The sequence below is a fragment of the Vicugna pacos genome, chromosome 32 (assembly GCF_048564905.1).
Source record: "Vicugna pacos chromosome 32, VicPac4, whole genome shotgun sequence".
Classification (NCBI taxonomy): domain Eukaryota; kingdom Metazoa; phylum Chordata; class Mammalia; order Artiodactyla; family Camelidae; genus Vicugna; species Vicugna pacos.
The window spans coordinates 17,484,719-17,511,751 of record NC_133018.1 but is presented as its reverse complement, the minus strand read 5'-3'; the positions used below and the strand labels follow the sequence as shown (position 1 = coordinate 17,511,751).

At 54.5% G+C, this 27,033-nt stretch overlaps 1 protein-coding gene across 4 annotated transcripts in view; it reads left to right on the top strand.

Annotated features, from left to right (window-relative positions):
* Window positions 1–3,056: 3,056 nt before the first annotated feature.
* The window catches only part of SH2B3 (SH2B adaptor protein 3), a 33,997-nt gene continuing 10,020 nt past the window's right edge, over window positions 3,057–27,033 (top strand). For all 4 annotated transcript variants that reach the window (XM_072953185.1, XM_072953182.1, XM_072953184.1 and 1 more), the window contains exons 1-2: window positions 3,057–3,427; window positions 12,832–13,617. In XM_072953185.1, coding sequence (XP_072809286.1) covers window positions 12,859–13,617 — 759 coding nt within the window. In that variant the 5' untranslated portion in view covers window positions 3,057–3,427; window positions 12,832–12,858. The remainder of the gene's footprint in view (window positions 3,428–12,831; window positions 13,618–27,033) is intronic.

Below are 27,033 nucleotides of genomic sequence, written 5' to 3'. Positions count from 1 at the left end.
ACTATCTTATTGTTATTTTATATTTATGATTGATCCTGTCACTATTATTACTATAAGCTACTATTTTTAATAGTAATCCTAGACCTAACTGTTATTATTATATTTATTATTACTACTATCTTATTATTTTATGTTTTCTATTAATCATGTAATAGTTAATAGTAATTATTATTATTAATTAGACCTATTAATTATTGTTACATTACTATATTTATTGTTCTCAATCTTTTAATTACTAGTCCTGTACCGATTAACTTTTGTTGTATTTTTTTTAACTTTTGTTTTATTATTGTTATTATATCAGTTGTTCATATCACTATTGATGGTATTAATACGTATTTATTAATAGTTATTGACTACTGTTTTCTTGCTGTTATTAATCCTGAGACTCTTCAGCCCCCGGAACTGGACAAGCAGTAGGTGCCGCTCCGGTTCAGTGTTTGTCACCGTCGGCGGGAAGGGCTGTCTGCTGCGCCAAGACCGCCTTGCTTGTTTCCGGGGAATTCGAATAAACCTCCTTCTCCCTTCGGGCCCCAATGACCTGCGAAGTGGGAGGAGCCAAGGCCGGCCAGCCTCCCCGCGGTGAAGGTGAAATCGCGGCTCCGCGCCAAGATGCTGTCTTATGTAGGGCAAGGCGTTGGAGGGCTATTCGTTGTAAAGCCCTTTGCCTTTCTAAGGAAAAACAAAAGCAGAGTGGGAAGTCTCGATCGCGGAGAGCATTGAGACAAGAAATCGGACTCTGGAGGGGACGCGTGGCGAGAAGAAATTAAGCGAGAAAGGAAACCACTTTGGGCCTCAGAGAAATCTGGCGCGAGAGAAGGCTTGCACTCTGATTAAAAAGGGGAAGAACCACAAGTCTCCATTTAAGTCAGCAGAACTGCTGTCTGGGCAGTGAGAGGGAAAGTGCTTGTGGCTGGCAGATTTCAGCAACCATTTGACAACTGCTGTGTACCTGGCTGCTCTGTTGGCGCCCCCTGGCAGCTGTGTGACTGCAGGCAAGTAACTGCTTTCTCTGGGCCTCAGTCTCCCCAAGTGTAAGAAAGAGAAAATAATATGGGGTAATCGGGTTAGGCTTCCCTGATACCTTATGCCCTTTGTTCCACATCCTCAGATGCTATATGAACATCACTGTGGTACCTCCTCATGGTTTACCAACTGCAGACTTTGCAGCTCGAATCCAAAGCCCAACAGGTCCTTCTGTGCAAAATCCTCCATAGCTCCCTATTGCCCTCAAGATAATTCTCGAACTTGCCACCAGGACTTTGAAAGTCTCCTTGTGATGGGCTTGCCTTCATCTCTTCCCATCTACCAGACTAGGCATCACCACTGCTTTCTTGACTTTCCTCGAATGTACCAAGCTTATTCCCACCTCAGGACCTTTGCACTTACTGTTCCTTATCATGCCTGGATCCTTCTTGCCATGGGGTGAAAGGGAGGGTTGGTCTCATCTCAAATTTTAGCTCCTCAGAGAGGTCCTCCAAGCCCCCAGTCTAAGATAGCCTGGGAAGCACTCTCCATCCTGTAACTGTTTTGTCATCTTAATAATACATTATCCTATTTACTTATTTATATTCTGTGTCCCCTCCCCCGAATGTCAGCTGAGGGCAAGGGATGCCCATGGGGGCAGGGATATTTATCTCTCTTGTTCACTGCTGTGTCCCGAGCACCTGGAACAATGCTTGGCACAATGTAGGTATTTAATACATATTTATGGAAAGCACATGTTTGTGGCCAGTTTCTTCAAGATCATTGAACTCCAAGGAGCCTACAGCAAACAGGCCTCTTTCCGCCATGTGGGTGAAATCTGGAAATCCCCGTCTTCTGGGGGAAACCCTTCCTGTATCTCCCAGGGCAGGACTCAGGCCTGATTATTTAACAAACAGTCCTGCAGAATGTTTTCCCTTGGGCAAAGGCCCTTGCTAACTCCTTTAATGCATTAACTCATTTAATCCTCACAACAACCTGGTAAAATGGGTGCTCTTATTTCCATTCACAGGTGAGGAAATTGAGGTATGGAGAAGTCAAGTCATTTACCCAAGGCTGGTAAGACGGGGAGGCAGTGGAATGGAATACACGGTCTGGAAAGGGGTGATGTGGCCCCTGCAAGCTGGGGGTGTGACCGACTTATTTCCTTTTGTGGGAGGGAGAGAAGAGCAAACATTCCTCTCTCCTCTTCCTCCCATGTGCTGGGGGAAGGGCTTGCTGGGTGCATGCTCCACCTCAGGCTAGGGGGGACCCTGCTGAGAACCTCACCCCAAGTAAGGATCATGGGTTAAAATAAAAGTAGCCCCGAGGAGAGCAGAGAGAGACCCAGAGGGCATGGTAGCAAGCGGTCCAAGAGGGCTTCCTGGAGAAAGATGCACTCCAGGAGTTGCGTGACAGCTGGGCCCATAGAGGCCGGTGTACATGGGCATGGGCTGCGACAAGAGCAGAGCTGAGGGTGGAGACAACCTCAGTGGGGTCGTTGTGGGGGTCGGCTCAGTAGAGTCATGGATAGTCGGGGCGGGGCGGGGTTGGGATCCTTCCCCGGTGATGATGAAAGCTTCGGTCGCTATTGCACGGACCTGCCCGGCGCGCGCAGATAAGGCCCTGCGGGAGGGAGTCAGCAGGGTCGCGCCCCCTCGAGGCCAGGAGCCTAGTCCCGGCCCCGCCCTCAGGCTCCGCCTTCCCTTCATCTGGCCCCGCCCCCGCAGCTCTTAGGCACTGGGTGGTCGCTGGCGCTAGGTGGGTGGGGCCAAGGTTGCCCCGCCCCTTCGGCCTTTCATTCTCTTCTTCAGGCTACGCGATACGAAATCTGGTGGGCGAGCTGTGGGCGTGGCTTGGCAAGGCCCCGTTTCTCTCCCGCCTCGCTTTTGAGACCCCAGGACCTGGTTAGCTGCAGAGAAGCAGGACTGATGGGCGGGGCAAGGGCCGGCCCCGCCCCACGGGGCCTGGACCTCTCTCCTCAGGCCGAGTCTGTCTCGGGGGCGGACTGGGGCGGGGCCTCATGTGGCCGGGCCCCGCCGTGGCCCCGCCCCTGCCGTGGCCGCCCTCCCCCGCCGGGCTTCGCTCGCACAGCCGGTTCCTCTTTACATAACGGCGCGGGGAGGCATGGGCTCGGGCCACCGCCTCCGCCCGGCCGCCCGCCCGGACTGTCGTGGCCCGCGGTGGCGACGGCGGCGGCAGCGGCAGCAAAGTTTCCCCGGTGGCGGCCCGGAGGCGCATCCTCCCGCAACTGTCAAGCGCTGGCGGCGGAAATGATGAGGCGCTGGCCATTTTCCGAGCCCGGGTTTCCTGCCTGAGCCCCGGTCGAGCGAGCCGCGAGCCAGGAGCCGGCGCGCGGGAGAGAACGCCCCGGGGCGGGGGCCCTCCCGCCCCCTCGGGATTTCGGGGGGCCGGGAGCGCGCGACACCATGGGCCGGCCGGGCCCGGATCCCCTCTCTCTCAGGTAAGCCCGCCTTTCTGGCGCTCCCCTCCTCCGGGGCTGGGAGGGCTTTAATGGGGGAAGAGGAGGCCCCGTGTCCAGTTCTGCCCAGTATTTGCGCACTCCCACAACAGCCTAAAATATTGTCCTGCAGCTAACTCAGATGGGGGTGTTTAGGGGTGACCGTTCCCCAGCTCCTGCGACACCCTCCCGGCCGACACCCCCACCCACACACGTGTTGGGGATGTAATGGGAGTAGCTGAGGCAGTGGGGGAGGCGTTGAGAGGGTATGGTTAATACCCGCAGCCACCTCTTAAAGTAGTCCGGCTAGTCAACTTGTGCCTGGTAAGAAGGGGTCGAGGGTCACCGCTTGGTCCCTTGAAAGCGAAAGTAGTCAAACTGAGCCGGTGAGGTTGGAAGAGACCTCCTGGAGTGGGGCCCCTCCCCACTCTCCCAAGCCAGGCCAAGTAGCTAAGAGGACAGCTCTCCCCTTCGTTCCAGAAGCCCCTCTCCCCATTCCCTGCATCTGGGAGGCGGGGCGGGCCAGGCACCCCCATGCTACTGAATCTGGGGGTTCTAAAGAGTTGAGGCTCCCAGAGCTCATGTCTTTTTGGGCTGGTGCCCTCCCACCCTAGACCTGTGGCTCCAGGGGAATCCTCCCCCCTCCAAAAAAAAGGGACGCGGGCCATTGGCCTTATATGTCAGCTGGAAGGGTATTTCAGAGGCCCTTAAGGCCTGGTGCAGAAATCCCCTCCCTTCCCTCATTCTGTTCCTGGGGGTTTTTGGGGCGATGGGGAGTGCATTTGAGGAACTGGGGAGGGGGCCCTGCCTGCCAGTCCACTTTTTTTCTTAGTTTCCTCATTCTCCTGTTTCTCTTCCCTATTCCCGGGCCACAATGATGTAGGTGAGGAGGTCATTGCCTGCAGCTGGGGGCCTCCAGGGAGGGGGGAATGGCCAGGCCGGACTGAGTGGGAGGAAGTGAAATTGGGCTGCAGGTGGGGGCTTCAGAACAGAGGGCCTGGCAAGATGTCTGAAGAGCCAAGTTCCAGGCCTGGGGGCAGGAGGGGCAGAGATCTTACCTGCATCCCCTCCCCTGGGTGATGACCGTCCCTTAATACCCAGCAGCTGCCAGGCTTAGCTGGGGCAGCCAGCCCATCTTGCGTCCTCATTTCCAGTCCAACCACAGGGCCTCCGCCGGGACGGTGGGTGCATGGGTCTCCAGGGTTGTGGGTGTGAGCTGTGTCTGGATTTCCAATCACTTACCTGGCTGCCAGAGTGGGAACAGCTCTGGAGGCTCTCTGGGGCTCACAGGGGTCGGAGACTCATCCCTAATAGGGGGAGAGCAGGCCAAGGCTGCCTGGTCAGGCTGGGGTCAGCAGATGAGCGGCCAGGGCCCATTGGGGGAAGTTGGAAGGGTTTTTAATATACTTTTTCTGAGCCTTTTCCCACAACCCCCCTCTGGGGGGGGGGAAATCCTTCTGAGCCAAAGGGTGAACATTCCTAGAACTTGTGTGAGTCCCTGTGGGCCACAGAGGCGGCGGCTGGGAAGGGGCTGGACTAAAAGTATCAGCTGCTGGCGTCTGAGGACCTTCAGGCGCTCAGCAGTGGCAGAGGAGGGGCCTGGAAGCTTAGATTCTATTCCCCCACTGCCTTTTTCCAGCTCAGGGCATGACCAAGTGGCACTTGTGAACCTCAGTTTCCCCCACATATGATATGGAATGATCATAGGTTTGTGGTTGGGATGTAAAGTAAAAGGGTTCAGTTACAGGTGCTGGTGGTGGTGGCTACTTCCCTCATTATTATCATTAGTGCTATTGTTACTGGTTGTGGAATATTCATTTATCAGCATCCCTTGAGTACCTGCACGTGCAGCTCTGAGGTTTCCTGAGTCTTTGGGAGAAGAGTTCTGGAATCCCAGGCAGGATGAGGTGATGGTGCTTCCTGGCTATGAGGCCTTGCTTAACCACCCGAGCCTCAGTTTCCTCATCTGTCAAATAGGTGTGATAATAGTACCTACTTCTTAGGGTCACTGGAACCATGAGTGAGTGAATTCACAAAGTGTTTACAATGGCTTTATCAGAGGGAGGAATAGTAATAAGGATGAGGTTATTATTATCTTGTTAATTGTGAATGTTAGCTCTGCTATTTCCTTCCAGATCCCCTCCCTGCCCTCCATTCTTCTGAACCCTGAACTTGATCCCTCTCCAAAAAACAGAACTTTCTAGTACAAATTCGATCTTGTAGAGCCACTCCAGATGTGGCAGTAGCCTGGCCCAGCAGGTGCCGCAGCATTTCAGCCTGTGGGGGTCCCTGGATGTCCGGGTCTGGCTGTGCCACCACAGGACACCCTCCACCTGCTGGATCCTCTACAAGGGTAGAGGGGGTGGGGCTGGCAACACTTGAGGGGACCTCCCAGCTGCCAGTCCCCAGCCCTGCCCACTCTGAGTGGAGGAGACAGGGCACATAAAGCACTCAGTGCTGGGCCTGGCACTCAACTAATAATAGATATTGTTAGTGTTGTTATTGTTATTAAAATAAGAGGCCTGTCCTGTTCAGTTCCTGCTTCTTCCGGTAGCAGCATGGGCTTTGGAGCCAAATCTGAGCTCTGCCAGCTGTGAGGCCTTGGGCAAGTTACCTGACCTCTCTAGGCCAATGGGGGCCAAGAGTCCCAGCTTCTCCAGGGTATATGAGCCTGTATGTGAGTCCATATGTGAAGTGTATGAGCTTCTAGGTAGGGAATGGAACTGTGTTGGGTATAATTGCTATGGCTGTGCAACCTTGGGTTTATCCCTTAACCTCTCTGAACTACTGGCCTCCTCATCTATGAATGGGAGTACTAATAGGGTTGTTTTGAGAAGAGGCATGCACAATGCCTGGCATGCAGTCAACGCTCAATATGAGCTCCTGTTGTTAATGCCCTAGAGGGGGCTGGCATTTAATAGCCAGGTTTCCTAAGAAAACGGTCTCCAGGGACCCCCAGGTGTTCAGCATCCTTGGCTGGGCGGGGCAGGGAGCTGCTTTCACCTGGTGGACGGGGGAAGCCTGCCTTGGAGAGCCCGGAGGTGTAGTACAAGTTGCTTGTTCCCAGCCAGACTCTGTTCCCAGCTACCCGCCCTCCCTGAGGAAACTGAGGCGGGCAGGCTGCCCAGGGGAAGTGAGTCAGCTGGGGTCACTCGCTGAGTCAGGCCTAATTGGACCCAGGAGCCCTGTGCCCCGCTCCCTGGCTTCCGGGGGCCTGAGTTCCCTTGGGGACTGGGCAGGTCCAAACCATAGCTGGACGCCGCTTACTTGGGCCCCAAGGCCTGGGCAACCAGCATTCCTCAATGGGGGCTTCAGGGTCCCACTGGCCACCACTGGGCTGCTCAGCCTGGCATCCCTCATCCTGGCAGGGGCAAGGGGCACTTCCCCAGGAGACCAAGTCCTCCTGGCGTCCCCCTGCCCCGCCCTGTCCGGAAACCCAGCAGCTGAGCAGATGGCTTGGAAGATTTTTCCTCCCACGCCACCCTGTCAGGGGTCGGCAAGGCGGGCCGGGCTGCAGGCTTCCTCGTGAACCAGGCCTCGAGCCCCTGGGGGCCTGCCCGGATGTGGGCCCCCACCCCAGCTGGCTGGGGGGAGGGGGCAGCCTGCCACTACCCCATGTGTCCCCGGGGAGGCCTGGGAGGGAGGAAGTCTGCGCCCTGCTCACCGGGAGCTGATTCACAGGGCACCTGATGGGGGTGGGGGGCTGGCCTTGGGGGTGCTGGGGGCCTGGAAATGCAACTGGGGGAGGCGGACACAAAAGAGGTCCCTTGGCATGGAATCTTTTGGTTAAGAGCTGGTACTCTGGTGTCATCTCATAGAAGGAGGGCCCCAGAGAGAGGGGTGAGTGTAGGGAGAGGCGCACGGGAGCGAGGTGGGAGGGCTTGAACGCACCTGTCCTGATGGGGTTGTGCAGGGCTGACTGAGAGGCTTCCCCTCCCCTCAACTCAGCAGTTAAAGGTAGAAGTCATATGTGAGGATGGGGTGGCTTGGAGAGTTCTGCCTATTTTGCTGGGGGGTGGTCCCTGGCTTTCCCCACCTCCTGAAGCCTGGCTGGGCTGTGGGCCAGGCTGTCAGACTGGGGGTGGGGACAGAGGAAGCCAGAGGACATTTCCTGTTCTGGCAGACTGTACTGGTGTGATAAATGTCCCAAGGCACTAGGTGACCCCAGAGAGAGCGCATCTGGGCCCCTAGCTGCCCAGTGGTCTAGGACAGAACCTACTTCTCAGCCTCCATGGGCCCCAGAACCTTGCTCCATACTTCCCATAGGCTTCTTCATAGTCTGGCCAGCTCAAGTGGTGTGAAAGGGCAGTGGGTCTCCTGCCAGAAAGTGTGTTGGAATCTCCCAAATCTCTGGACCTCCTTGGACAAGAGGTCTGGGCTCCTAGGGAAGTTGGTGCTGTGGATGGGAAAGACAGAAATGCTTGCAGCAGCCTGGAGTAAACCCAAGAGGCCTCCCTGGAGGAGGTGTCTCCCTCTGAAGGTATGAGATTTCCTACCCAAATATCTGTGACTGGGGGCAAGGGAGTTGTGGACGTCAGAGAGGATGGAGGCTCTGGACTGGCTCATTTTAACTTCACTTACCACAATTTAACGTATTTTCCTCTAGGCTTGGCAGGTAGAATTCCCACAGGTGGGGAAAGGCCTTCTCTGCACCTGGGTCTGATAATTAAACAGGAGATATTAGCTTCCCCAGATTACATTATTACCCAGGGTGGCTGGATAGAGGAGAGGCTGATGAGCCTTGGATCTCTGGGATCCTGGGTTAAAGTGAGCCCCACAGCTCAGAGCTAGGATTCCCAGCTGTTCAGAACCTGAATTCTCCCTGACTTGGTATAGGATGTGTTTGCTTGACTGGGGGACACTGGGCACAGGCTAAGGCTTCAGTGCCTTCACTATGTTGCCCTTAGCAGGTACTCTATGGACACAATTGTTCTGAACTCGGGATTCTGAAAGGGAGACCCACCCCCACCCTGACCCAAGCCCCAGGATGGGCACCGAGGTTGCTGCTTCCAGCTCCGTGTTTGCTTTGGGGACTTGGGGTGGGGTGGTGGTGCCAGGATGCAGTGTCATCTCCCTGCTCCGCATCATGTCATCCTTGTCCCTCACTCTGCTGCGGGCTCTTAGGAAGTCTTAGAGCCCCCGCCCCCATCCAGCTGGGACCTCTCTGTCCCAGGACCCCAGGCTGAGAAGGTGGGAAGGACCCCCAGGATTTGCAGGCAACTCCATGTGGAAGGCTGTTCATCCCTTTGGCCACCCAGGCTCACAGTTGCTCTGGTTGGGGGTGGGAGGATAGAAATGCCCCACAGACCCCTCTACTCACACCCCCTAGCGGAAGCCTGGGATGGGGGTGGGGTGTGATCCCGAGAACCCACAGGTGATTAATAATAGTTTCCTGCCAAGAGCTTTTAGGCCCTCTTCCCAGGGTTGGCGTGATCTGATCAATTGCTCTTCCTGTGTCTGGCACATAGTAAACACTCAATAAATGCTACCACCTGGGCCAAGGCCCAAGGAGAGACCCACCTTCCTGCGGCCTGGCTGCCTGCCCTGGCCAGGAAACCTCCCAGGCGCAGCCCCCTTCCTGGCACAGGCCACAGCTGAGTGCTCTGGCTGGTGATTTTCTGCGCGGAGCTCCTGCCCAGAGCCGCCTGAGCAGCGCTTCTCCCCTGAGAAGGCCTTTTGTTCGGACTCCCGTGACACCCCCTGCCTGGCCCAGCTCATGAAGCCGGGCTCCCCCTGTGACTTCTTGCGGCGGGCAGGCCTGCCATTCTCTGGAGCTGGCACTCCTCTTTTCTAACAATAATAGTAATAAAATAGCAACAGCCACTCGTTTCTGGAGCCCCGTGCCAAGCACCCCACAGACGTCAGTTCTTAGAATGCTCCCAGTGTGCCAGAAGAATATGAGCCCGTTTCACAGCTGGGGAGTCTGAGGCTCAGAGAAGGAAGCCCACTATTCTGCATCACACAGCAGGGAAGTGGCAGAATTAGGACGTGAACTCAGATTTGGTAGCTCCGCCACAGAGAGGTCGTCTATGGTGAGGGGTTTCTCGGAGCCCCACAGCTTTTTCTGTCCATCCACGCAGGTCAGGAGTATTGGAGTCAGAGTATAGCAGCCTGCCTCAACCCCAGGACTTCATTAATTCATACAGCTAACGTTTCTGGAGCACCTGCTCTGAGCAGGCCCTGAGGAGTGGGCAGATGGGCTCTCGGCCCTCCGGGGGCAGATACCCTAGGCTGAGGGAGATGGATGGTGAGCAGTATCCCTCATGTTTAGCTAGTGCTTCCAGCAGAGCAAGCCAGGTTTTACTCTCAGCTCTGCCTGCCTCGCAGGCCCTGTGACCCCTGGGCAGGGCATTCCTCCGACACCTTGGTTTTCTTATCTACAAAACGGGCATAATTCCTCTGGTGGGGGATAAACAAGTGAATAAATGCAAAGTGTTTAGCACAGTGAAAGAACGTCATTTATTGTTTTTACGTTTTCACCCTGTGGCTATTTTCCAACCACCTGATGGGGCTGGGACCTGGGCAGAGGAGCTGAGGCCTTCTGATGTCAGCAGGAGCTGAATGAGATCTTTATATCCCTCCTCTGGATAAACATTCATTGGGCAGTGAGTCGTCCTCGTGCTGTGAGTTCAGGCACTGATCAGGTGTTGTAGGGGTGCCTGCTGTGTGGGGTTTCCATTAATCGCTAGCAGTGGGACCTCTGCTCAGTTTCTCCATCTGTAAAATGGGAGCAATCATTGGTCCTCTCTCCTAGTGCTGCTACGAAGCTTGGGAAAGCTAACGCTTTGCAAAAGCAGTTAGAAAAATGCCTTATGTATAGCAAAGGCTTGGTGTAGCACTTCTTACGAGGAATTGGAGTCGGGGCCCAGTGAGGTCAGCTGTTAGCCATTGTCTGGGTGGTGAGGGAGCTTGAGGCAGGCATGGCTATTCTGTGAAAGCTCCTACCAGAGTCTGGCCCTGTAGCTGGGCTTCAAGACTGACATGCAGGGGTGGACGGGGTCAGGTGTTTCAGGCAAAGGGACAGGCCTGGAAAGAGGCCAGGGTGCCCGGGAGGTGGGTGGCCATTGGTGGGTGCTGGCTGCCACACATCTGCCAGGGGAGCCAGAGACTGCAAATCCAGCCAACCTCTTGCATTCCTACATCCATTCATTCAGCAGGCACTTATTGGGCTCCTACTGCATACTAGGAACTTGGGATGGAGCCCGGAGTGGCTCCTGGCGTCATGGTGCTCAGTCTGGTGGGGAGATGAATGGTCACTAATTAAATCATCATAGCTATTGAATGACAGCACATGACCAGTGTGCTGTAGACAAATTCAGGATTCAGTCGCTGGTGAGCTCAGCGAAGGCTTCTCTTGAGATTGGAAGCAGACTGGGAGCAGGCAGAGCACAGGGACACCCAAGGTAGTTGTAGAGGCGGCCGACCAGTGTGGGGGCAGATGACATGGGGTCTCATGGATGAGACAGGAGCTTGGGTCTGGAATCTGAGAGCTCTCTGGTCACCTGGCCTCACCTATGTCAAGGCGTGAGGTGGCCTCAGGGTTGACCAAGGACAGGTTGCCCGCACATGTAAGTCAAACCCTCCCCTTAGCCACAGGGGTGGTTTTCCTGGCAAAGCGTGATGGCCAAGGGCACATATGGCCCCTCTCCCTTCCCTTCTGCCTAATAGCCTTCACTGACTGCCTTCTGTGTGCACAGAACCTACTGTGTGTAGGTGCCGAGGATCCTGTGACATGCAAAAATGTCAAGTGTATACACAACCCTCCCAGCTGGTGCAGTGGCACCTACTCTGTGCTGTCTGGGCTATCCTGCTGTGATTGGCCTGGAGATGTGGAGTGGGGTGTGGCAGAAAGAACTCCAATCTCCAGGTTCAGATCTTCACCTTAAGTCCCCTTTCAAGGACTCCTTAGCAACCATCTTAGGAGGTAGATACGATGCTGCTCCCCATTTGACAGATGAGGAAACTGGGGTTCAGAGAGGTCCAGTCAGGTGTCAGGGGCCACACAGCTAATGTGTGTGTGTGTGTGTGTGTAATATAGTCCCAGGAGAGCAGGAGTTTCTGTATGTCTGGCTCACTTCTGTATCCCCAGGGCCTAGCACAGTGCCTGGCACACAGTAGGCCCTCAGTAGTACCTGAGTGGGAGGGCTGTGTGAATGAGCAGCCCTGATTATGTGGTCCCCAGTAGGGGTCCAGCCAGGCTTAGTTGGAAGGAAGGAAGGACGATACTGACAGTAACTAGAGAGATCCAGGGTTCAGCACCGTGGACAGCAGAGGGTAGGGGGCTTCTCCATTTTGATTGCCTGGGAGCCCCAGTTGGGATAGGCAGGCAAGGGTCTGCCTGTCCTGATGTTCCCCATCAGAGCAAGAAGTACCTTTGCATCCCTTGTGAGTCTTGCTAATTTATTTCTTTTCATTTGTTGTTTTATATTTTTATTGACACCAATAATATACTCTCATTGTGATATCTGAAACCTTTACTAGGCTTTTCTTAGGTTCTAAGGCCTTTACATTTACTCACTCAGTGCATCCTCTCAACACTCCTGTGAGGTAGGTACAACCATGTTCCCCATTTTACAGATGGGGGAAGTAAGGCAGAGAGGACTCATTCACCCAAGGTCACACAACTAGTAAGTGATTGTTCTGGGGTTTGAGCCAAGGCTCCAGGTGCCATGTTCTTAACCATTATTTTCTAGAGACAAGTAGTAGCAGCAGTCTTCCTTGGTTACTTCCCTGCTGCACCCCAGGTTCTGGCTCCTCTCCACAGCTCACCACCATTTCTAGATGCTTTTGCTCTAGCCACACTTTCCCAGCCCGCCACTTGAACACATTTATGTACCCATAAAAATTGGTTGTTTGGTTTTGTGTGTTCATATAAATGGGATTGCACAGTTGGTATTGCTCTGGGGTTTGCCTTTTCACTTAACGTGGTGGCCTTGGAGATTCCTAAATGTGGCAGCATAGATCTCCCTCCTCCTCTTCCACTGCTGCAGATGTGCCACAGTTTATTTCACCAGTCTCTGACTGATGGGCCTTAAGGTTGTATTTACTGTTTCCCCTTTATAAATGTTGGGGCAGGAAATGCCTAGCAGGGGATTGTCTTGTACCTGCCTCTCTGCGCATGTGTACATGTGGGCAGCTATTTCTCTCGACTACTTACAAGTGGAATTACTGGGTCTGAAAATGATCCTGCCAGATTGCTCTCCAAAAAGGCTATGCCCCTAGCAGCGCTGCAGCACTGCAGGGAAGTGTCCATTTCCCTGCATCTTCACCAGCATTGGGTATTAAGGGTACTTTTCTTGATGTTGTTTGTGCCTGGGGAATAGCATGTCTGGTGGGGGGTTTAAAGTGGTCAGCTACTCACCTGCGCTCTCCCTCCTTTGTTGCCCACCCCTCATCGTGTCTTTCAGCCTGGCCGCTCCACCTCGGTCTCCGCCATGAACGGGCCCACCCTGCAGCCCTCCTCGGCCTCCTCCGCGTCCTCGGCCTCCTCGTCGTCCCCGTCCCCGCGGGGCTGGAGCGAGTTCTGCGAGCTGCACGCGGTGGCCGCGGCCCGGGAGCTGGCCCGGCAGTACTGGCTCTTCGCCCGCGAGCACCCGCACCACGCGCCGCTGCGCGCCGAGCTCGTGTCGCTGCAGTTCACCGACCTCTTCCAGCGCTACTTCTGCCGCGAGGTGCGCGAGGGCCGGGCGCCCGGGCCGCCGGGACCCCGGGCCGCCGCACCGGCGCGCGACTACCGTGAGACCGGCCGCGGGACCCCCGCCAAGGCCGAGGCGCCCCCGGCCGAGCTGGGCCCGGGCCCCGCCGCCCCGGCCCTGCCCAAGGCCCGCAGCTCGGAGGAGCTGGCCCCGCCGCGGCCGTCCGCGCCCTGCTCCCTCCAGCACTTGCGCCACAGCCTCCGCCACATCTTCCGCCACCGCTCGGCCGGGGAGCTGCCCGCGGGCCCCGCCGCCGGGGCCGCGGGGGAGGCAGGCGAGGCCCCCGCCAGGCCCGGCCTGGCTAGGAAGCGCCTGCCCTGGAGCCTGGCCCGGGAGCCGCCGCCCGAGGCCCTCAAGGAGGCGACGCTGCAGTACAGCCTGGCCGACGAGGCCTCCATGGACAGCGGGGCGCGCTGGCAGCGGGGGCGGCTGGCGCTGCGGCGCGCGGGCGGCCCCGAAGGCGCGGACCGGGTGCTGGAGCTCTTCGACCCACCCAAGGTAAGACCGCCGCGTGGGTGTGGACGGTGCCGGCTTTCCAGCAGGTGGCCTCGGGGTGCCCGGAGGAAAGCATGCCTTTTTAGAAATGACCTTTTTCTCTGAGAATCATTTTCCACTGGCAGACAGTAGAGTTTCCTTATACACCGCAGCAAGCTTGGCCTACTGTTAACACGTTACGCTATTGTGCACATTCGTCTTCTAAGTAAGGAACTGACGTTGGTCCATTACTATTAACTAAACTCCGAGGGTTTTTTGGATTCCCAGTGGTTTTCCCTTGATGTCCCATTTCTGATTCCAAACAGACTACTAGATTTAGTTGTCATGTCTCCTAGGGCACCATTTATCTATGACAGTTTCTCAGGGTTTCCTGTTTTGATGGCCTTGACAGTTTTGAGGAGTACTGGTCAGGGATTTTGTAGAAAGTCCAGGGTCACCATCTATGGGGATAACGTGGGCTAGTGGCCTCCAAGTTCTTTTTAAACCCTGACGCAGACTGATTGTGACAAATTGGAGGGTTCTTCGTCAGGGTTTCAAAACCGTTGTGGAATTCCTTGGGGCCGCCCATGCTTTGTGGATGTCTTATTTTCTTTAAAGTTTAGAACATTTTGTCCTTTTCCTTTGCAGCCAGCTTAGTTCCAGCTGTGCAGTTGAGGCTGCAGGGTCATGATTCTGCACACCTGACAGACTCCATCTTTGACCAGATGTGTCACGTTGATGGAATCGCGTGCCTTTCCTTTCATTCCTTTCTCTGTGTGGTCCAGTTCTGTGCTAGGGTCTTGCTCTAGAGAGTGAGCAAAGCAGACATGATCCCAGCCCTGAGGGGTCACAGTCTAGGTGGAGACCCACAGTTATTCATTCATTCATTCAAGATCTGGTTGAGCAGCTGCTCTGTCCCAGGCCCATGCCAGGTGCTGGGGGAGCAGGCATCTTGGTGGGGGCTCTTGAAGGAATACACCTACAAATGAACATGAAATTATAAATTGTATTTTGTGTTCTAAAGGAAAGCATTGGGGCCTCTGGGAGGATAATTGTGGGGCCCTAATTTGAGGGTTGGGATGAGGTGGTGTCAGGGAATTCCCTTGTGTGAAGTACCTTTCTTTTTAAATTTCATTGCCCTGTCATGGTCATGCTGATGCGTGTAAAGTGCCTCTGAAGCTCCATGAGTGTCTCCGGGTTTGCACACCCATGGCCTAGGGGCTCCCTTGTGCCTCCTCCACGTCCGAACCTGCTCCCCGCACGACACACATGCTGACTCCTACCCCCAAGGGTTACACTTCTCTGTTTTGAACTTCGTGTAAGTGAACTCAGACAGGGCGTTGCTTTTTATGTCCAGTTCCTTTTACCCAGCCTGTTCCAGAGATTTGCCCATGTTCTCTGGTGCATCAGTAGATTTTGTTTTGTTTTGTTTCTTAATCACTGAGTAAATCCTGTCTGTTGTATGGATGTACCACAGTTTATCCATTCACCTGTTGATGGACATTTGGGTTGTTTCCACTTTGGAACTTTCATGAATAATGCTGTAATGAAGTTTGCACATAGGTCTTTGTAGGGTCGTATGTTTCTGTTTCCCGCCAGTAGATGCCTAGAAGTGGGCTTCTAGGTCATATGGTAAGTGCATGTTTAACTTTATAAGAAACTTCTAAACTTCAAAGAGGCTGCATGATTTTGTCTCTCCATCAGCTGCGTGTGAGAGTCTTTTTTCATTTCAGCCTTTCCAGTGGATGTAAGCTGATATCTCATTGTGGCTTTAATTTGCATTTCCCTGATGACTCGTGAGGTAAAGCACCTTTTCATAGGTTTATTGGCCCTTGGGACTGACTCTTCTGTCAAGTGTATTTTTATTGAGTGGTCTCTCCTTTTATTATTGATCTGTAGAAGTTTTTATATATCCAAGATGCACTTTTTTTTGTACCGCACTTATCGTTTCCTGCTCTGTGGTTGCCTTTTTACTCCTTCTTAATTTTAATGAAGTCTGGTTTATTGATTGCTTTCCTTTATGGTTAGTGCTTTTTGTACCCTATTTAAGAAATCTATGCCTACCCCAGGGTCATAAAGATCTTTCTTGTCTCTTCTTCTAGAAGCTTTATTGTTTGGGCTAAATCACACTGAGGGGCCTTCAGAGGCTCCATCCTGAAGTCATGTTTGTGTGTGGTGTGAGGTAGGGGTCACAATTCTTCCAGGATCCAGTGACCCTATTTCCCTGGTGGATCACAGTGTTGCTTTCATCCTAAATCTAGTGTCCATCTTGTGCTTCTGGACTCTTCTGTTCCATTGGCCAATGAGTCTATCCTTATACCAATGCTGCACTCCCTTAATCACCAAAGTTTCATAGTGAGTCTTAAGGAGGTGACTCCTGAACTGAGATCTTAATACTGAGATAAGAATCTCTGGGCTTTCCAGGCAGAGGGAACAGCATGGGCCAAGGCGCTGAGATGGGAAAGCACGTTGCATGTTTTTAAGAAAGACTAACAGAAGTGTGGTGGGAGCAGAGAGAAGGAAGATGGGGTGTAGGGGAGGGTATGCGGGCAGAGGGTCCTGTGAGGAGTTAGCATTTCTTCCTGAAAGTAACATGAAGCCTTCGGGAAAAGCCTAAGTGTAGATAAAAACTTTTCTTGCTGTTTTTAAAAAGTCTCAAGGCTCTGACACCATGAAAGGCAAATAATGCCCCAGACACATGGACTTATCTGCGTGATAGTGTGGAGCTCCCTATAAAATTTTAAAAGCAATTCCTGCTGCTTAAAATAAGCTGCCTTGGAAAACCCAGTGTCAGGAGTCAGAGGCACCCATGTTCACACAGTGAATTAGTGTCTTTCCCAGGGGGGTTACTCAGAGTTCGCACCCCGTGGGGCCGTGGTGTTAACTGGGAGGGCATATCTGTGAGGTGCCTGGCACAGGGAAGGCCCGAGAAGTGTCACCAGTCCTCCTGGTGGTTTTGGTTGTTATGGTGATGAAATGATTTGGAGATTGAGAATGCAGTTATTTCCAGTGCTGGTCTGGGCCCTCGGTGCCCAGCTGGGTACATCATCAAGGCTCCTGTTCTTGGGGATCCCTGATGGGGGGGCCCAGTCAGAGTCCTCAGGGCTCGGAAATGGTGATCTGGCCCTGGAGAAGCGGGGCCGGGGGAGGGCAGCTGGGTCCCTGGGGCTCGCACCTCCGCCCAGGCCGCCTGGGTCTCTGTTGTAGGCTTACTGGTTGCTGTGTGACCTGGGGTGTCCCCTCAAAAGTGAGCAGCCCTGGTGGGGCCTCTCCCATCCCCTCTGCAGAGTGCCTGGCCTGACAGAACAGGACGCAACTCCGTCAGCTTCTGATGGCTTCCCTTTGTTCTTAGAACAGTCTAGAGGCTGTTACTGAATGTTTCCCCGAAAGACTTGGCGTGTCTAGTCTCTGGGCCAAGGCTGCTTAGACTACAAGTCTTGAATGTGCCTGCCAGGTGGGCAGCCTAGACCTCTAACCTGACCCTGGAGTTGTCCATGGGAGCAGTTTCAAATAAAAGAAAAGGAAAGTTTGACAGCCAGGGCTTGAACTCTGGATTCACACCCGAGCTCTGTCACTCAAAGGGTGCTCACTGCCATCCTAGAGAAGGCCCTTGCAGCCTGGAGTGGGAAGAGGCTTAGAGGACAAGAACTGAAACAACGCAGCTGCCCAGGGATACCTCACAGGCCTCAGCCTGGCAACTGCAGCCCAGAAGTCTGAGGCTAGGTGGCCAGAGGCTCATGGGTCAGCCTCACCTCGAGTTGGGTCACAGCTCCGCCTCTGACCAGCACCTCCGACCCTAGGCCAGTCACTTCCCCGGTCAGAGCCTCAGTCTACCCATACATAATGTAGGGGTGATAGCAGTAGCAGCCAAGGGTTGAGGGCTGTGGTGGAAGGGAGCTCCCCGTTAGAGGTGGTATGTAAGCGGGGGCCACAGGCTGCTGTAGTGGGGGGTTGGAAGGCGGTTGGAAGAGACACTGTGGCTAGTTCCCAAAGTCCAAAGTCTGGTTTCAGTGGCATCACTGCATGTGGTCGGAGGTGGGGCAACCCTCCCTCCTGCTGTGCGCTGGCCATCAGTAGGAGGCTGGGGACTACCTCTGCTGGGAAGTGTCATCAAAGGTCCCTTGGAAGGAAGTGACATCTGAGATAAGGTGCTGGCCTGGAAGATCTGGGTGAAGGAGTCCCAGGCCTAGGAACTGGCAAGTGCAAAGGCCCTGTGGTGGGGACAAACCAGGAGACTTTGAGAAACAACCGAGTGGCCAGGAGCTGGAGTGGAGGAAGCGAGGAGGGATGAGGTTGGAAGGGTGATGGGGCTGGATTAGGTGGGGCCATAGTGAGCATTGTAGGTTTTACACTAAGAGCAGTGGGAACACTTGGAGGATTTAGGCTCAGAGGGGCTGAGAGACACTTACCCAGCATTAGGAGTAGGCCAGCAGAAGAAACCCTCTGGGGCTATGATGTTCTGGCATCTGGGAGAGTGTGGTGTGATTCTTCTCTGGTCACCATGTCCACCTGTCCTGTGGCACCTCCCTCCCCTTAGACATCTCTGAGCCCAGGCTGGGCTGGGCAGGGGGAGCAGAAGGTTTACTACCTTAAATGTGCACCTACTATGTGCCACATGTTTCCCTAAATACTAGATGTGGAGACCCTCCCATGAGGTCAAGTTTATGGGCCCATTTGACAGATGAGAAAACTGAGGCTGCAGAAGGCAAAGGGACTCACTCAGGATCATACAACTAATGTTACCTGAACCCCTTATCCCAGTGGGTCCCTAGTCCCAAGCCCCCAGCCACCCTGTTGAACCACTTCCCTCCAGCTTCAGGGTGCAGAGAACCAGCTCCCAGCCAGGCCTGGCTTGAGATGTGCAATCCCACTCAGCAGTTGGAAAAAAAACAAGAAAGTTGAATTGGTTGCCAATATTTGAAAACCATAAGATGGAGAGATTTCACATAAGAACCCGGATTTCTGATTTCTCTTATGTATCTGTGGATTTGGCAGTGCTGGGCAGCATCCTGGGAGTGGACCCCAGCCTGAGCTCTGCAGAGGGAGAGCCTGACCTGGAGGCGGCACGGGTCCCAGGGCTGGGGTAAGGGTACAGGAGCAGCCAGCAGGCTGGAGGTGGCTGGCCTTCGGGTAGGGCTTTCCCTAGGAACTGAGGCTCCATTTTCACATGGAGCACATCTGGGCTGACCGTGGCTTTGGGGCTGGTCCTTTGCTCTTTCAGGTGTCAGTTTGCCCATATGTCCAGGCCTGGGTTGACTAAGATGGTCTCAGAGTCCTGCCAGCCCTACTGGGACTGGAGGCTAAGACTCGGCAGCTGTCATCTGTACAGTGGGGGCATGATGCAACTCTAGGGGCCATTATTGAAAACTGCCTTTTTAGCCAACATTTATTTGGCACTTGTTATATACTCAGCACTTTACTGTCTTGGTTTCATTGAATCCTCACAGCAGCCCTGTGAGGGAGCTGCTGTGATTACCCCCATTTCACAGATGGGGAAACTGAGTCTAAGAGAGGGTAGATGACTTGCCCAAGCCCACACAGCTCTGAGTGGCTGAGGTGGGACTGGAACCCAGGCAACGGGGCTGCACCTGGTGCCTAGTAAGTCTTCAGAAGGACTTACTATTATTATCAATGTGGGTGGTGGAGGTGGTGTTTAACCAGTGGCCTTACTTTGGTGGGGGTGGGCATCTGTTTTGAATTCTGAGACCAGGAAAGGTTCCCTGCAGCCATCTTGTCCAGTGCCACCAATTTACAGATGGGGACGCTGAGGCCTGGAGGGGGCTGGCAGTGCCCCTCAGGTGGCATGTAAGACTTGGCAGACCCAGTGTGCCCTGCCCTTGGCCTAAGGTGCTCAACCCAGAGAAGAGGTAGAGGAAGGAGGCAGGGGACTCACAGGGGATTCAGTCCACAGCCGTGAGCTGCCCCCTGCCCCAAAGGCCCCTCCTACCCCCTCCAAGAAGTGGTCTGGTCAGGGGTGGCGGGCTTGCTGGTCCTGGGAGCAGCTCGGGGCCGGTCTGGCAATGTGGTTCAGAGCTGTGCCTCCTCTGCTCCTTCTGAGCTGTCCTTGGGCAAGTGACTGGGCCTCGGTTTCCTCATCTGTTAAATGGGGGTGGCCCCAGCCCCTGCTGGTGTAGAGGAGCCTGCAGACACAGTAACTGCTGACAGGGTGGTGAGGGGCAGCCTCTGGCTTATGCATCTGGGTATCAGACCTCCCTGTGGCACCCGGAAGCTCAGGAACGAGGCCTCCCCCACACCCCCCACCGCCCAGTGCCCCCATGGGAGACAGCCCCGTGCCTGGGTTTGTGAGAACAGGTGACCTCTGGGGTCTGCCTGGGAGGAGCAGGACCGTGGGGCAGGACTTCCCCTGGGTGTGAGCAGGGCGGGCAGCTCGCAGGCAGCAGGTGCCGTGGAAGCATCCTGAGCACTTGCCGCGGGCGAGGGCGGCACCGATGAGCCTATGAGTAATGCCCCCCGGTCGCCGCACCGTCGGTCCTGCCGCCACACCTGCTTTGCAGATGAGGAAACTGAGGCTCGGAGACACAGAAGGAGCCACTGAGTGGACCCTGGGGGCCGGAGCCCGGAGCGCTTGCCCTGAGTGTGGGAAAGAGGAAGCAGAGAGAAAGGGACGTCCGCCGGAGGCCTGGCGGTTTCCTCTCGGAGGCAGGAGCGCGAGGAGGAAGAGGAGGAGGCCAGGCAGGAAGCGGTGGCCTCCTGGGCTCGGATGGACCCGGCCTGAGTCCTGCCTCTGCTTCTTCTGAGCTCGGTGACCTTGGGAAAGGCACTTCACCCTCCCTCTGGGCTTCAGTGTCCTCGAGTCAAAAGAGCTGGATGCTGGTGCCCAAGGCTGGCGCTGCCCCTGGAGTGCCCGGCACAGGTGGTGCTCAGCACAGCTTAGCCGCTGGGCTTCGTGTTATTTTCTGTTAGTTGTTTTTTGTTTTGTTTTGTTTTGTTTTTTAATGGAGGCACTGGGGACTGAACCCAGGACCTTGTGCATGCTAGGCAAATGCTCCACCATTGAGCTATATCCACCCTCCCCCCACATTTCTATTACTTGTTTTCAGCACGATGGGTACTGCATCTGACATATCCCATGGAATCGTCACAAACCCTGTGAGGTGGGGACAATCATGAAGCCGTCTGGTAGATGAGGAAACAGGCACAGAGAGGTAGAGAGACTTGCCCAAGGCCACATAGCTGGGAGGTGGAAGAGCAGGAACGCAGTCCAGTGGGGCCTGCTGGGGCCAGGGGGTTGTGTTTAGGCCCCCAAACAGGCAGAGAAACCAGCCACCCTCCACCTACCGCCCAGCGGATCTTCATGGGCCAGAGCCCCGATGTCCTAGCGGGGAGACAGGTGCTTTGGAAGCCAGTGGGTTCCCGTCCTCGCTCTGCTTTGTGACCCAGGTAGGTCCCCGCCCCTCTCTGAGCTGTGAAATGGGCAACGAGGGGGCTTGATCCGGGCCTTCTGGGACTGGCAGGGGAAGGAAGGAAGGAAGGAAGGGGTGGTGGTGGGCAGGGCTCCCGTAGGGCCCCCAACTGCACACAAGGCCACCCCATCTGCCCCTTATTGGGGTTTTGTGTAAGATCGTTTTTTGAAAAGTATTTTGCCACTTAGAAGAACCCCCACCACGCTGAAACCACGGGCAGATGGTATCAGCGCGCTTCCTTTCAGCTCAGGTTCTGTGAGTCCAGAGACTGGGAAGTGCCCCTGGATCCAGCAGGGGCAGGAGGCGAACGACAGTCATTTGTTATCACCTCCACCCCCTCAACCCCAGCGCCTCTGGGGGCTTTTCCACCCCACCCTCTTGCTCCCCAGGGTCTGTTAGCTGTTCTAGCTTCTTGGAAATTGGTCTTCTGTTTTTCTCTGGGGGATGGGATGTTGGGACGCATCACCACAGTGTCTAGGCTGTGGGCTTGGCGGCTGGGGAGAAGGGCAGATAGACAGGTCTGGGTTCAGATCTTGGCTCTGGTGTCCTTGTTACGTAGCACTTAGCTTCTCTGACCCTCAGTTTCCCATTCTGGAAAACGAAATTCCATTACTGGCCTTGCTGGGTGACTGAGTCAAAAGCAGGCTCCAGGGGGGCCTGCCGCGATGTGTTCCCACGCTGGGAGGCGGGAAGAAGGGGCTTCCTGCTTGGGAAGCCATCAGACCCCAGAGTGAGTCCCCGGACGCCCTCTCTGGGATAGGCAGCAACCTGGCCGGCCCCCCGGTGGCCTGGACGGGGCGCGCGGCAGCCAGGCCGGGCTGCTGGAAATCCCCGCCCGCTTTGTGAATGGGAAAGGAAACCGAAATGCACCCGAAGGCCCTCCCGGGGTGGGGGTGGGGTGGCTTCCTTCCCCAAGGCAGGAGGGGCCGCCTCAGCTTCCTTTTTGGGGCCCACACCCCTTTTTCCTATCCCCCTCTGAGCTGGGGAGGAGGCCGCTGCTCTGCTCGGGCTGTGGATCCCACTGACAGCTCAGCCTCCGGACCCAGTGGGCGTCCATGGCGGGGCGGGAGCGGGGTCGCTGCGGCACCGGCCACCTGGCCTCTGGGTCCTCCCTCGCCGCGGCAGATGCCTGGGGACCTCCCCTTACGGCCTGACTTGATTCCTGACTGCAGCTGAGGTGAGGGTGTCTCAAGTCCACGGCCAACTCAGCAGAGAGAGAAAAACCTCTCTCCAGGGAACCGTCTGGAACTGGAGGCCCTGCCGTGTCTCATTTCAAATCTCCGTGTAATCTAGGAAACCGTCTAACTTACCGAGGGCCTCCGTGTTTGACTTCCTGGTGTTTCTGGTTGTTTTTTCAATTAATAAAGCTCATGGCAGAAATTATAGAACAGTAACTGAAAAACCACCCACAACCCCACTGCCCAGAGAGAGCCAGCATTTCTGCTTTAGTAGATGTCTTTGCAATCTTTGTCCTGTGTTTCTTTCTAACTTCTCCCCTCAGTTGAATCCCTTCAGCATTCGCAAATTCCTCGTTCTAGTTACCTCTGGAGCCCCTGTGAGACTGACACCACAGTTTTTTGTTACCTGCTTTTTTTACTTAACGTACCTAGAACATTTTTTCTGTTTTCTTAAATATTTTTCAAGAATGTCTTTTTTTTTTTAAATACTGGCTGCACAATATTTCATTTACACCAACAGGCCATGACATATTTATTATCTAGACTCCTATTTCAATCATTTCTAACTTCTTTGCTGAAATAGATAATCTTGTGACAAACATCTGGTACATAAATCTTGGTGCCCATCTCTGATTATGTCCTTGAGCTAATTCCTAGAAGGGGAAGTGCTGGGTGAAAGACTTTATGAGTGCTTCTAATACTTTCTATTGCAAAGCTTTATTGAGATACAGTTTACATAATCATATAGTTAACTTATTTAAAGTGTACAATGGTTTTTAGTATACTTACAGAGCCGGGCAACTATCTGCATGATTTTAGAATACTTTCATCTCAAAGAGAGACATTCCCCATTCCTCCCCTCCCCCCAGCCCCAGGCAACCACTAATCTGCTTTCTGTCTCTCTAGATTTATCTATTCTGTTCTTATATAAATGAAATCAGACAATATGTGGCCTTTTGTGACTCTTCTTTCACTTAGCATCACATTTTCAGGGTTCATCCATGTTGTAGCATGTGTCAGTATTTTGTTCCTTTTTATTGCCAAATAATAATTACACTGTATGGACAGATCACATTTTGTTTATCCATTCCTCAGTGGATGGACATTGGGTTGTTTCCACTTTGGGGCAATTATAAATAGTGCTGCCGTGAACATTCATGAAGAAGCTGTGGTTGGACACACGTGTTTTCATTTTTCCTGGGTATATACCTAGGAGTGGAATTGCTGGAGCATATGGTAACTCCATGTTTAACATTCTGAGGAACTTCCAAACTGTTTTCCAAAGTACTGCACCATTTCATATTCCCACCAGTAACGTGTGAGGGTTCCAGTTTCTCCACATCCTCACCAACACTTGTTACTGTGTTTTTGATTGTATGTTGAGCGTCTTTTCATGTGCGCACTAGCTACTTCCAATGCTAATGCTAAATCCTTTTTTAACAGGCTTCTAGAAAGGTTATACCTACTTATCTTCCAATAGTGGTGCCAGCACTGGGTATTATTCTAAAAACCTTTGCCAACTTCCAGGTGAAGTGGTTATATTGTACTTTCTGATTATGAATAGAATGGACCGTATCTCTTTTTAAAAAACATTGAGATATAATTCATGTGATAGAAAATGCTCCATGGTAAAGTACAGTTCGTTGGTTTTTAGTCTACTCACTGTGTTTGCAACCGTCACCACGACCTAATTTCCATCACCTCAGAAAGAAACCCAGTACATATCAGCAGTCAGTCCCCATCCCATCCCCTCAGCCCCTGACAACCGTTAATCTACTTTATGTCCCCATGGATTTTGACTGCTTCTCTCCTGCTTCTTGGTCATGTTCATTTCCTGTGACTCAGAGGCCATCTGTGTGGTCTCCTGCACCGTCTGCCTCTTTCCCGATGATTTGTAAGAACTCTTTACGTGGATATTAGCTCTCCGTCACAATGCTGCAAATATTTTCCTAGTTTGCCATCTGACTTTTCAGTTGGTCCCCTCCTTGGCCTAGGGAGGTTTTTAAGTCTGGGCGGTGAAATAGTGCTCTTTACCTTCACCGTTTCACTCATTGCTTTTCCTCCTTAGCAAGTCCTTTCCGACCCTGAGATCAGATAATTCCTAAGGTTCTTCTATTCCAGTTTTGTCTTGGTTTTGTTTTTCACTTTTAATTATTTAATCCAGCTGGCTTTTATTCTCTGTGGCTGGTGTGATTTCCTGTTGTTTTTTGGTGTCAGTGAGATGCTGTGTGTCAAGGCGTATCACATAGGAAGCACTCGCTAAACGCAGGCTAAGGAGAGTAACAGTTCACGGCAGGTTGAGCTTGGAAGGGTAGAGATTCCCAGGCAGTGGCTGCTGGGGCTTCAGCTCTCTCTCCATCAGCTCAGCCGGAGGCTGACTCTGCTCGGCCGACTCTGAGCCCCTCAGGCCCAGGAGGCCCTGGCTTCCACCTCTTCTTCTGAATCATCATTCTTCGAAGGCAGGCGGTGGCCACTGTCAGGGGCTTTTGGGGATCTTGGTGGTGACGAGCCCCCCTCCCCTCTGGTGCTCTCCCCTACCCGAGGCCGGTGACAGAGGTTGTTTGTTGTTTCTTAAACCACATCTCTTTCCACCCTCGCTGGGCGCCAGGCGCGGAGCAGACAAGGGCCCGGGCTGCAGCTGAGGGTGCACCACTGGGGTGGGGGCCACCCCGCTGGCCTGGCCCCACGGCAGGGCCGGAAAGCAGACACGCTGTGAAAGCCCTGGGGAGCCGGCCAGCTCTGGGACCCCGGCCCTGTGGCAGACTCGGGTGGGCCCCTCTGCTTCCCCCCCGAGACCACAGAGCACACCCTCCTGTGCAGCAGGAAAGCCCCGGGGACAATGCAAGGTTTGGCTTGGGTCCTGGGCACGTGGCGTGACCTCCGGGAGCCACGGCTTCCCCTTCTGTCGGGGGGGTGACCACAGTCCGGCACTCGTGGCCCTGAGAGGTCCCTGGCACTCAGGTGGCCGGAGAGGCCCTGTGAGAGGGAGGCGTAGCCGGGGTGAAGGTTCACAGGCCTTGGCTGGCCCCGTGGCCACGTGGGGGCAGGGAGGATTCCTGGCGGGACATCGGGAGCAGGATGTGGTCGCTCAAGGCGTGGGCTGGCAGCAGCTGGTTTGCAGCCGGTGGGGGTGGGGGTCTGGCTGGGCCTCTGACCCTGCTTGGGACCCCCAGTTGATCTGGGCCTGAGTGCTGGCTCAGCGCTGCCTGACAGAGACGCCACCTCTATCCTCAAGAACGTTTCAGGCCAGCTGGCCAGGACAAGGGGTAACTGGCCGAGGCTGTGGCTGAGCAGCCCGTGCCCAGTGCTGACTCTTCACAGCTCCAAGCTCTGGAAGCGAGTCGATCCTAATTTGCCAAAGGGTTGGGCCAAGAGTGGTGCCCTGTGTGGAGGAAAGGTGTGGAGGGGAGAGAAGCCTAGGAGGTGTGAGCATGCGGCCAGCTAGTGAGGGCCCCCTCCATTCCCGCCTCCGCAAGGCCCGTCCCAGGACATCCCTCCCCGGGCCGGGCGACCTGGCCCTCCATCAACCTGGAGGGGAGGGGAGGGGAGGTCAGTTTGTGGGTCTGTTCACTTACTCGTCTATGTCTGTGAGGAGATGCAGGAAGTGGGACTTCCAGGGTTGGTCCTTCTTTAGCCACAGACCCCCCCAAACCTTGGGTGTGGACCCCCACGCTGGCCTCAGAGCAGACCATCCTCACGCCTGGCTCATCCACATGCCGCCGCCCGGCGTGAACCAGGCCACCCGCATGTCAGGAGGGGTTGAGGGCTGTCAGGGGGATCCCAGACTGGTTCTGTGTGTGTTGGGGGGGCTGTCTCTCTCTATGGGGGTCTCTGTCTCTGAGAGGGAGGTTGCTCCAGCATCTGAGAGGGGCTTTGTTTCCCTGTCACTGTGATTCTGTGTGTCTGGGGTGGTCTCCATCTCTCTGAGAGGGGGCTTTGTGTCTGAGTCACTGTGAGCCTGTCTTTCTGACATGTGGGAGGGACTCTTATGGGCTTGGGGGGGTGTCTTCAGACAGGCTCCCAGCCCCTATTTGTCCCAACATCACTGGCTAATTACTCCTCCTACAGGGTCTTCTTGGGGCCTCTCAGGGTCCAAAAGCAGCCACCACCTTCAAGCGTGGTCACTCAGGGTGTGATCTGGGGGTGCCACCTGCCCAGAGAAGGGAGGTGAGAGAATGGGGACTCCGCCTCCGAGCAGGGTTGTTATACTGGGGTGTCTCTCACCATGTCTGTATCTGCCTTTCTCTCTGGCTCTGGAGAAGTCTGTTTCTGGCATTGGTGGGCTCTCATTTGCCAGAAAGAGGAAGCTGACTTGGTCCATGTGGCTTTTATGGAAGCGTCTCTTGTCCCCTTCCTGCTCCCTTGTTGTCCCTGAGACAACAAGGGCAGCCTGAGGGGAGACCTTGCGCATAGCATACTGGGTGCATCTGGGAGGCTCCTGTGTACTCAGGGGAACCTGCAAGTTCACTTACAGAAGCCCTGGGGGTGCGTTCCATTATCACCCCCATTTTACAGATGAGAAAGCAAAGGCATAGAGAAGCGAAGTGATTTGCTCAGGGTCACACAGAAAAAGAGGCTTGAAGCAGGCATTTGAAGGGCCTGTGTGTGGGTGTCATGGAGTCAGGGCCCTGGCTGGGGGCAGAGGAAGGAAGTGACCTGCGGCCCATAGTTCCAACATTTGTTCGGCCCCTGGAACTGGCTCACTGCCTTCAGTTTGCCCCCAGGGGAGCTGGGGAACAGGGGGGTGAGATAACTCACCACACCCCCACATTTGCCTCTGTTCCCCAGACATCTGAGGGCCGGGGGCCCCAGGCACTCACCCAGCTACTTACCCATCC